At 44.9% G+C, this 11,767-nt stretch overlaps 1 protein-coding gene across 1 annotated transcript in view; it reads left to right on the top strand.

Moving 5' to 3' along the window:
• Positions 1 to 11,767, top strand: part of LOC128566373 (glutamate dehydrogenase 1, mitochondrial-like) — a 263,695-nt gene continuing 251,928 nt past the window's right edge. The window contains 2 exon segments of the mRNA XM_053563230.1: positions 1 to 1,417; positions 1,420 to 2,036. Of these exon segments, the coding sequence (XP_053419205.1) occupies positions 16 to 1,417; positions 1,420 to 1,673 (1,656 nt within the window). The 5' untranslated portion in view covers positions 1 to 15 and the 3' untranslated portion in view covers positions 1,674 to 2,036.

Raw genomic sequence — 11,767 nt, 5'->3', positions numbered from 1 at the left:
CCTCCACTCGCCGCCATGTACCGCTACCTGGGCGAAGCGCTGCTGCTGTCCCGGACCGGGCCGGCCGCCGACTCAGCCCCGCTGTTGGGCCGGGCCCACGGGCAGCCCGCCGCTGCCCCACAGCCCGGGCTCGCGCCGGCTGCCCGACGCCACTACAGCGAGGCAGTGGCCGACCGCGAGGACGACCCTAACTTCTTCAAGATGGTGGAGGGCTTCTTTGACCGCGGCCCCAGCATCGTGGAGGACAAGCTAGTGGAGGACCTGAAGACCCTGGAGAGCGAGGAGCAGAAACGGAACCGGGTGCGCGGCATCCTGCGGATCATCAAGCCTTGTAACCATGTGCTGAGCCTCTCCTTCCCTATCCGGGGCAACGACGGCTCCTGGGAGGTCATCGAGGGCTACCGGGCCCAGCACAGACAGCACCGCACGCCGTGCAAGGGAGGTATTCGTTACAGCACTGATGTGAGCGTAGATGAAGTAAAAGCATTGGCTTCTCTGATGACATACAAGTGTGCAGTAGTTGATGTACCATTTGGGGGTGCTAAAGCCGGTGCTAAGATTAATCCCAAGAGCTATACAGATAATGAACTGGAAAAGATCACAAGGAGGTTCACCATGGAGCTAGCAAAGAAGGGTTTTATTGGTCCTGGCATTGATGTGCCTGCTCCGGATATGAGCACAGGCGAGAGGGAGATGTCCTGGATTGCTGACACCTATGCCAGCACCATGGGGCACTATGACATTAATGCACATGCCTGTGTTACTGGTAAACCTATCAGTCAAGGAGGTATCCATGGATGAATCTCTGCTACTGGCCGTGGTGTTTTCCATGGTATTGAAAATTTCATCAATGAAGCTTCTTACATGAGCATCTTAGGAATGACACCAGGATTTGGAGATAAAACATTTGTTGTTCAGGGATTTGGTAATGTGGGCTTGCACTCTATGAGATATTTACATCGTTTTGGTGCTAAATGTGTTGGTGTTGGTGAATCTGAGGGGAGTATATGGAATCCAGATGGTATTGACCCAAAGGAACTAGAAGACTTCAAATTGCAACATGGATCCATTATGGGCTTCCCTAAGGCAAAGCCCTATGAAGGAAGCATCTTGGAAGCTGACTGTGACATACTCATCCCTGCTGCCAGTGAGAAGCAGTTGACCAAATCCAATGCACCCAAAGAGAAAGCAAAGTTCATTGCTGAAGGTGCCAATGGGCCAACAACTCCAGAAGCTGATAAGATCTTCCTGGAGAGGAACATTATGGTTATTCCAGATCTCTACTTGAATGCTGGAGGAGTGACAGTGTCTTACTTTGAGTGGTTGAAGAATCTAAATCATGTCAGCTATGGCCGTTTGACCTTCAAATATGAAAGGGATTCTAATTACCACTTGCTCATGTCTGTTCAAGAGAGTTTAGAAGAAAATTTGGAAAGCACGGTGGAACTATCCCCATTGTACCCACAGCAGAGTTCCAAGACAGGATATCGGGTGCCTCTGAGAAAGACATTGTGCACTCTGGCTTGGCGTATACAATGGAGCGTTCTGCCAGGCAAATTATGCACACAGCCATGAAGTATAACCTGGGGTTGGACCTGAGAACAGCTGCTTATGTCAATGCCATTGAGAAAGTCTTCAAAGTGTACAATGAGGCTGGTGTGACCTTCACATAGGTGGATCATGCCTGACTTCCTCACTACCCTCTTCACCTATAACTTCTGCAGACCTATCACAAGTTTACATGTAACCACAAAAATCTCTTTCTCTTGTGACTCATTAAATAATGGACACCATTCTCAAAAAGTCAAACCAAATCAGCCCCTTAAGAAAATTAACATTAGGGAATCGTGTACAATCTGATGAGTATGAAAGTATATGTCACATACAGAGAGACATTTTAGGTATGTTCCCTTTAAATAAAAGTTCTCACTCTGGTTCATGCCAGGGAAGGCACAGTCGGGAGCAGTTAGTTACGTGCTTCTTTTGCTCTGAACAAGTCTGGGACGTGCTGTAACTTTAACACATTTAAGAAGTAGGTATGTGATGGTTTCAGAAGGTGTCATGGCCCTCAAGTGAGTTATTGGTATTTTACATCAGCAAAATAACTCAATTTTACAGATTGGAAACAAAAAGAAAAGCTGTTTCTGTTTATGCATTTTATTCTTTTAGAATAAGTACATGCTGCTGTAATAAATTGCCTTTAATTACTTAAGAACCCCAACCTTGACTCAAGCAGTGAATGCCTATAAACATAATAAATGAAAAAAGCTAGTATTTTTATATCATAAAACAGTGTCATTTATAGTTGTCAGTCATGTATTGTTATCCAGCTCAAACAAAAAGCCCTGTGAAGAACTAAGTTATCTTCATACCTGTAAGTGATGGAGGCTATTTTTGTTAAGACTGTCAGAATTTGCTAATTATAATTATGACACATAGTCCAAAGAATGCAGTAACCTCCTTATCATGTTAATTGATTGTTCTCTTTTGAAGATCTATTGTCTTGACTAATTGAACAATAATTCAAGTAGAATATCCCAGGAAAAAACCACTTGGGCTCCCCTGTTTGGAGTCTGGCTAACTCTGAGCATTGCCAATGACCCCTTCTTGGCCTACCTTAACATTCTGTCCGTTAGAGACTTTGCATTCTGCACCCAGCTTTGTTAACAGTGAGCTGAAAACAACCTTGGGTCGAGTGTTTTATTTGGGAGTTACTTGGCCAGGGCCTTTTGAATAATAGTGTCCCAAAGAAGTGCTAGATAATATATGCTTAAGAATGAGCTTTTTTTTTTTTTTAACTGTAATAACTACTTTCAGAAATTTCTAACTACTTTGTAACTGCATGACCTAATCTGGTGATAAAAGCAGTTATTAAAGCCTACCTTTTCCAAAAAAAAAAAAGAGAGAGATCTTCTCACTTTTTAAGTCCTTGAGTGTTTGGGTTTGTTGGCAGGGGGTGTATTTGTTTTTAGAAGGCAATAGTCATGGTGAAAGGTGAAGGAAACTGAGATAGCCCTGAGTATGACCCTTGCCTAACTCTTGTCAGTTTTAAGAACCCCCCTGCCCGTCCTTGTCAGAAGTCCACGCCTGTCCTCAAGAATCACCAGGATACAAAACTTCCTCCAAACACAGCAGAGGGGGTGGGGAGACCTCTCCTTCCTTTGGGAAGAAGAAATGGGTATACTTGGAAAGAATTAGTGTGTGAGACAAAGGCCATCCTCTTCAGGGCATGTGAAATGTGAGAGCCATTGATCTTCAGTTGTATAGAAATATTTCTTTGGAGAAATGTTGCTGGCAGTGGGGTAGGAGATGGAGGAGGACTTTCTGTCTGACCTGAGGGGACTGCCACCCAGAGACTGACCCTGGGACAGGGGTGAGGATGGCCCCATGGATCTGCCACTCTGAATTCAGGATATCGGGACCTGGCTGGGGACAAAATTCCATGGGAAGCCTGGAACTGCAGTTGGCTTAGTTTTTCAGACTTTCCTTGCGACTTTCCTATTGCTTGGAGCACCTGTGACAGTGTTTTTCAACCCTTTTTCTCCCATGGCATCCTTGAACCTATAGTTAAACTTCCATGGCATCCTTAAATAATGTTGATCAAAAAAAGCACAAAAAAGAATGTACTTACTGTGCTTTGAACTTCCTTCAAAAATAATTTAATTAATGATCTTTAAAAATTTTTGTGGCACACCTAAGTGCTATTGATACAGGGTTCCCCCAGTCAAGATTGGACAAGGGACCCCAGGTTTCCTAGGCCTGGGCAATTTCATGAGGGGAACGTCCTGACCTTTTGCCCCAAGCTGGAGGGACTGCATTCATTCATTTTTCAATAACACTCTTTAACATTGAAAAAAGTGTTTCTATCTACCAAGTCCTGGCCAAATGTAGTTCTCAAGACCTTATACCCCTAGACAAGGACCCATGTGGAGACTTCCTACTTGGGTCTTTCCCTCTGCCAAAAGCTCTGGTGCTTTTTAGTCCTGTCCAGAAGCCCTGCTAGTGCTTTTTACTTCTTCTATTTCCTTTCTGTCAAATAAATCCTATCTTACCACTGATCTGTGGTCTGTGGGTTCATTCTTCAAATCCCAAGGCCAAGGGCCTACTAAAGAAAAAACTTCCGCTTTCGGTCTCTCCTTTCTCCCCCCCTCCCCCTCTCCCCTCCTCTCTCTTTCCTCTCTCTCTCTTCTTTTCTCTTCTCCTTGGTGCTGCTCTGCAGCATCCCTCCCTCGCCAATAAAAACCTTTCGTACAAGCAAAAAAAAAAAAAGAAAGAACTTCCAACAACACCATAGCACACCAGCCAAAAATCACTGGTCTATGAGGTGCAGGCCTCAGCCTCTGCTTTGTTAGTTGGACCTCAATGATAGCTTGAGGTCTCCTTCCTTCCCGGGCACTGGCTGTAGCCATTAGCCCCACCCTCTTCTGGAGGTTCTGGGTAGGGGCTCGATTGTCTCCTGGTGTCCAGGGGGCCTGGACTCTGCCTGAAGGCTCCACGTTTGTCCCTGTCCTCTCTCCAGTGGAGGAACTCCTGATACTAATGAAACTGCTGGGTGCAGGGTCCAGTTTCCCAAACCCAACTGAACTGGTTCATTTATTCAGTAGAACTAGCACTTTAATCTGAGGCAAGGCAGAATAAAAAGCAAAAGTAAATTCACACAGGCAGTTAGTATAACAAAAAGAAAGTTTAAGTAAAAAAAAAAAAAAAAAAAAAAAGCATAGTGAGCTTCCAGAGAAGTGGAAGTTGGTCTCTCTAACACAGTGGTTCTCAACCTTCCTAATGCCATGACCCTTTAATATAGTTCCTCGTGTTGTGGTGACCCCTAACCATTTTCATCTATGACAGTTTTCGTTGCTAGTAGCAACAAAAGTAATTTTATGGTTGGGGGTCACCACAACACGAGGAACTATATTAAAGGGTCGCAGCATTAGGAAGGTCGAGAACCACTGCAAGGCAGTGTAAAGGTATAAATATCCTCTTTCTCTCCATTTGAAATTGTTTGTGGAACTTTCCCATTGGTCTCTGCATCTCCAGGCACCTTTGTCCTTATCTACTGGTCACTGATTAACTTGGTTATGTCAAACCCACATTCTTTCCTTTTTTTGGTGAAAATTGCTGAGTGCTAACCTGCTGCCGATTTCACCAATACTTGGGTATTTGTGGTGTGCAGTGTTCTGTGACCACCCATCTATGTCCAAATATGGAAACTGTGTTTTGTGCAGGACCTGCTTGGTTAATTGAGTGACAGTGTCCCCAGCAGCCAGCCTTCCCTCTCATCCCCCTTTGTTTTTTTGTCCTTATTCAGAAACCATCAGGGTATAAATAGTGAGTGAAGTCTAATTTTTATAAAAGTATAGAGATAGGCAGAAGTATAACCTGCCATTGTTCCCTAACCTCCTTGCTGCTATAATAGGGCCCTGTTCGATGGCACTGTCCTCTCCAACAGGTGCACGACTGGCGAATCCCCAACCACTTCTACAGATGACACTGCCACTAAAAGCCCCAAGATGTGTGCTTTTCTAGGTAACATTGTTATTGAGAGCTTAAGACTGGTCTTTAAGGTATTTTTCAGACTTTGCCTTCTGGAGGGACCCACTGATGCCAACCAAACCTGTGGAGAAGTGTAGGAAGAGATCCAACAGCCTTGAGACCCCCCCACCCAGGAAACCTCCCCACTGAGAAGATGATCTCTGCTTCCTGACCCTTGAGTTCATCCTCTGCCAATCAGCATACCCAATTGCCTAGCCCTTTCCTAGCCAAACTGTTGTTAAAAAACCTTTTCTCCCAAATTCTCTGGGGAGACAGATTTGAGAACCTCCTCCTGTCTCCTCACGTGGCACCTGTGATATTATACTCTTTCTCTGCTGTGGCTCTGGCTGTTCCAGTGCACTGGCCTCCTCTTGAGCAAGGGGCAGTGAACCTGGTTGGGCTCAACAATGAGGCCTCTTTGGTGAGCTGAGTGCAAGGCCTGGGTGCAGGAACAGCACCCCTCCCTGGTGAGTGGTCTTGAGTCCTGCACTCTTGACTTACCATCTGCTGCTAAGGGTTTCCCTGGCATCTCTCTCTCGGATCAATGACGGGTTCTCTGAGCAAAGTCAGAGGGGACCTGCTTCAGGCCTCTGTCTCTTAGGCAGGTCCACTGTGGTGAGTCTGAGATCCTGAGAGAGTGTGATTAATAATTATGTGATTAATGATTCTACATGAATTTCATTGAGATCTATCCTATTTGCATATCATTCATTTTTCTTTCTTTTCTTTAATAAACAAGAGAAGGTATCATTGTTTAAATTGTTTAAATTGACCCCACCAAATTTCTTCTGATTCTTCTCCATAAACCTCAAATAAAGAATGCTTTTCTACATCTGCTTCTAAATTGTGGGCCACAAATCTCCCATCCCACACAGGCTGACTTCCATAGGGTCTGGCCCTGAGGACAAACTCTGAGGCCCCACCAGCCTGTAGGTGGTACTCAGAGCTCCTGGCTTGGCCTTAGCAGAAGGCAGCAACTAGACCCAGAGACTTCTCAGTGGGCAGGCAGTGGGGGAGTAGGTGCCAAGGCCCCTCCCTCAGTGTGCTGAGCTCTCTCCGTGAGCCAGTCTGCAGGCCTGCATTTGGGATTTTGCTCGGGAATCTCCATCACAGACAGGCAAAGGGTCCCTGCCCTGTCCAGTCCAGACTGATGATGGTCATACCTCCTGAGAGTTCCCACCCCTGAGGTCTCTCCAGCCCAATAATAGGTTTAGAAAAGTAGGAATTGGGAAAGGAAGCTGAGAATCTACTTCTTTTATGGGTGGCCCTTGGGTCTGTGTTTGTTCCAGACTTTGCCAAACATGGACACCATTGAAGGCAGTGAGATGGCAGGAAGATGACCCCAACTCCTTATAAATGTCAATAAAAGAAGATGCAACCAAACCCCCAGGGCTCCCTAAAATGTTGATGAAACCAACCATACGCTCCATCATCTGAATCTTCTGCTGCCTCACACAGCTGAGTGGAAAATGTTCTCGTTGGTCCTAGCTCCAGGCCCAATCACAGAGCTATGGGACAGTCATAAAGGGGTCTGGAGCCTGGAGGAGGCAGATGGACCCAAAGCCTCTCCCCTGCCATCCAGCCTAGCAGATCTCCCACCACCCCTCATCCCCTCATGGCCATGAGATACTCACTATCACTGGTAATTGGGAAACAAAAAGGAAAAACCACAGTGAGATAGCAATTAACACCCAGGAGGATGGTTGTTACAATTTTAATGGAAGGTAACAAGTGTTGTCAAAGATGTAGAGAAACTGGACCCTTTGTACATAGTTGGTAAGAATGTGAAATAGTTTAGCCACTGTGGAAAAGTTAAATGTAGGATTACATGTTGTCCTGCATTTCTACTCCCAGGTTTAATCTCAAAGGAATGGAAAATAGGGACTGAAACTGATCCTTTCATCCTTGCATGCTGATGTTAGTAGCAGCATTGTTCATTATAGCCATGAGGTAGAGACAGCCCAAGTGTCCAGCAGCAGATGAGTGGTGAGATATGGTTTATACATAAAATGGATATTATTCAGCCATAAAAAGAATGACACACACTACAACATGAGTGCAAAGAACACGATGCCAAGTGGAAAGAGTCGGTCACAAAGTCACACATTGTGTGATAAGATTCCACTTCCATGAAACACCTCTCCTAGGCAGACTCTTCACTGAACATTACCAGACTTTTTTTTAATTTATTAATAGTTTATTTATCGCTCATATTCATAGCTCAGGAACACGGGTCAGTGACAAACGTCTATGTAAATCAGTCCAAAGAAATTCTTTATATTCCAAAATCACTTTATGCTCTGAAAAACACCAGCCTTCCTCATCGCCTCAAAATATTTCATAGAATCATAATTTCTATAGAAATCTGCATATGCCTTCTTTCTTGGTTCAGCCACAGCAAACTTATAGAAAGCTGCAACCCTCAGGGATACAAAAAATGCTCCAACAATATGAATCCGCAGGCGCCTGGCCAAGAGGCCACGCATCTGAGGTTTGGCCAAAGCACTGGAAGCCATGGTAGTTACTGTCCTTGATGGGTATGCCCACCTCAACGTGTCCTTCCCAGCTGAGGTACACACGAACTCTGAACGTTACCAGACTTTTAAAGAATTCATGCCTATCTGTTCCTGCCACATGGCTCTCTCCACAACTTGCCATTTTCTCCTTCAAGGCCATCAGGAGCTGGTCTATGTGGCTTCAAACCTATGGCATCTCATGTCCCCTGAGGCCAAGACCCAGATTTGAGGGCTCACGCAATTAATTTAGGCCCATCCAATTAACTGCCTATTTAACACAAAGTCAACTGATTAGTAACATTAACTGCACCTGTAGAAGTCACTTTGCTATGCAATGTAATGCAGCCATGGGGGTGATGTGGCATCACACCCCAGGTTCCAGCCTAAGGAGAAGGGGTGGAGAGAGAGACTCTGACTCAGAATCCCACCTCTGTGTCTTCCTCTAAATCCCCTTCACTCACTCCTTTTTGTGACTGTTCTTAATGAATTTTGACCATAAAGGGAGGAATTTGGTTTTTTTGGCCATAAAGGGAGGAATTTTTTTTAATCTTATTTTTTCTTTTTTTGAAGTCTCATTACATTGATGTATAAGAAATGTGTAACATGAAGGACATGCATTTAGGATAGCAGTCTTCCTATTTGGTGCTTGTTATTTTTCCAAAGTCAAACTGCCAGGGGTATTGGAATTTCAAGACAGGACACAGCATAAATATTACTGCTAGCAATCTTTAAGTTATATTTTATTTCATAAAATGGTAAAAATTTCCCCTCAGGTCTGGTCAATTTTGTACCATTTGGTATCACATTTCATAAATTTATTGTTCTTTTTAACATTTATTGAACTAAATGCACAAAAAGACACCTAAAGAAAATCTGGAAGCACTTGTTAGTTTCATTTTCAGGTTGGAAAATTATATGAAATGAAATCCATGTATTAATGATGGTGTTGCACATTAGTTTCCTGTGATTGCTCAACAAATGAGCACACACTTGGTGGCTCTCTCAGTTCTGGAGGGAGCACTGACTAAGGCAGTTTCAGGGTGGGCGTCAGGGCGCCAACAGGGCTGCAGAGAGTCCTGCCTTGCCTCTCAGAGCCTCTGGTGGTTGCTGACTTTTTTTGCCTTGTGGCTGCATCACTCTTTGTCTTCATTGCCATGTGGCCACCTTCCCTTCTCTCTGTGGTAAAGACCTCCTTGACCTCCCTCTAACAAGACACTGTGACTGTGTTAGGCACCCAGGCAATCATCATAATCTCCCCTACTCAAAACACTTAATTTAATAATATCTGCAAAGACCTTTTTCCATATAAGAGAACCCTCCTGGGCTCCAGGGGTGTGGCTCGGCTATGTCAGGGGCCATCATTCAGCCGAGATCACTGTCTTGTCTGTTACTAGACTCTGCTGGCGAGGGCTGTCTACTTACTCTCCTTGTGAATCAGCGTCTGCGATGTTTAGCAATGCTGAGGAAAAACCCATAGGCAAATAAAGCTAAATAGGTTTTTTCTTTGCCTGAGAGAGGAAAATCTCCATTCTGCCAATATCTCAGCAAGTGTCTCAAGAGCATAGTACCGCAGCAGGTGCCACAAGAATTAATCCACTGCCACAATGCCCTTAGTGTGAAGTGATGCCGCTGCTGAGAGCAGTTCTGAGTGGAATGCTGAGATGGTGGCGCTGTGAGCCATGCTGCAGAGGTGACGCTATCATGGAGTGTTACTGGTAGGAGGGTAAGTCCACATCCAGAACAGGCGTCTCTCCTGGTGCAAACGCTGTGCTGGCCTTTCATCCCGGAAGCAGCCTAATGTAATTACTCTGCCCCCAGCACCCCACCAGGCATTTCACTGGCTTATAGACGGCAGCCACCCACTCCCTGCGTCCTTACACAGGCATCCCTCTGTGCTCCTGTGTTCTAACCACCTCCTCTTATAAGGACGTCAATCATTGGATTAGGGCCCACCCGTATAACGTCATTTCCCCTTACTCACTTCTTTACAAGTCCTGTCTCCAAATGCAGTCCCATCTGAGCTGCTGGAGATAGGGGGTTTGGGTTTCAACATGTGCATTTCAGGGTCACAGTTCAGCCTACAACATGAGGCAAATAAGCTCTGATGCATTTGGTGGAACAATCTAGGGGGAGCCAGGTATGGAAAAGCCCTTCATTATGTGGGGGATGATGTGGATGCAGGCACAGAACGTGCTGGTCGGAGAGTAGAGATGTTCTGTACCCTGAAGTCTGAAGTCCCCAGTGAGACCTCAAGCTCCTATCCCCTTATCCTCCCCATGATGAATACCCTTGGCATGCAGCCCACTGCCCTTCACTCTCTCTCTCGTCCTTCAGCACCCAGGTCTCCCAACCTGTGGTGAATTCCACTGGCACCCTCCCCTGCCGCACCACCCTCAGCTCCTCCTGGGAGAGCCCCCCTCTCACTCTCTGCCAAGCCCACTCACAGTAAGTGGATAAGCTCCCATGTGACTGTAGCTTTTGCTGACACAGACATGTGGTCCAGGACCTCCACCACCTTGTGGAAACCATCCCTTCATCCATCCATTAAAGACAAATTTAAGTGAGTGCCTGCCTTGTGAGTTAGAATGCACCAGTGCACTAAACAAAGTTGGCTGCTTCTTGAAGCTTACATCAGAGGTTTCCAAACTCTAACTAAAAATGGTGAGATATTAAATATTTCAGGCTTTGGAAATTATATGGTCTCTGTTGCAACTACACATTTCTTCCGTGGTTGTGCAAATGCAGCGTTGACTGTGAATGAGTAAGCACGGGTCTGTCCTAAAGCACATTTGGATTTCATTTTATTTTCATACATCACAAATATTATGCTTCATTAAGAGAGCACAGAGGCACTCTGGGAAGCTGAGGCAGGTAGATCGCTTGAGCGCAGGAGTTTGAGACCAGCCTGAGCAAGAATGAACTAAAAATAGAAAAATTACCTGGGCATGGTGGCAGGCACTGATAGTTCTAGCTACTTGGAACGCTGAGATAAGAGGATCTCCTGAGCCCAGGAGTTTGAAATTGCTATGAGCTATGACACTACGGCACTCTACCCAGGGCAACAGAGTGAGACTGCATCTCAAAAATATATATATTAAAAAAAAAAAGAGCACAAAGCAGCCTTCCTTTGACCATAAAGAACAGTGCTATCTGCATGTTACAGTAGCTGCAATTCCTCCTGTTCATGTCTTCACTCTTGCACACAAGGCTTTATTGCCTCTTAGCTTGCCCTAACAGGAATACTTCAGTTTAAAAAAAAAAGTATACTTTATCTAATGCATGTATATCACTCTAGTCCTTCTTAATCTGAAGTCTTAAAAATTAAGGATATAGGCTGGGTATAGTGGCTCATGCCTGTAATATCAGCACTTTAAGGAGGCTGAGGCAGGAGAATCACTTGAGACCAGAAATTCAAGACAAGCCTGCACAACATAGCAAGACCTCTGTCTCTACAAAAAAGGAAACATTAGCTGAGTGTAGTGAAAGACGTCTGCAGTCCCAGTTGCTGAAAAGTCAAGGGTCACATGAGTTTGCAACTGCAGTGAGCTATGATGGTGCCACTAGGGGACAGAGCAAGACCTTGTCTCAAAAAAAAAATTAAAATTATATTTTTAGGATATAACCTTATTATTTTTGAGATGACAGTTTTATTTTTGCATGTTAGATAATGATGTATAGACATTTAACTGTTGCCAGAGTTGAGAGAAAAGATCACATTATTG

The sequence above is a fragment of the Nycticebus coucang genome, chromosome 15 (assembly GCF_027406575.1).
Source record: "Nycticebus coucang isolate mNycCou1 chromosome 15, mNycCou1.pri, whole genome shotgun sequence".
Taxonomy (NCBI): Eukaryota; Metazoa; Chordata; class Mammalia; order Primates; family Lorisidae; genus Nycticebus; species Nycticebus coucang.
The sequence above is the reverse complement of the archived record's forward strand: the minus strand, read 5'-3'. Positions and strand labels throughout refer to the sequence as shown.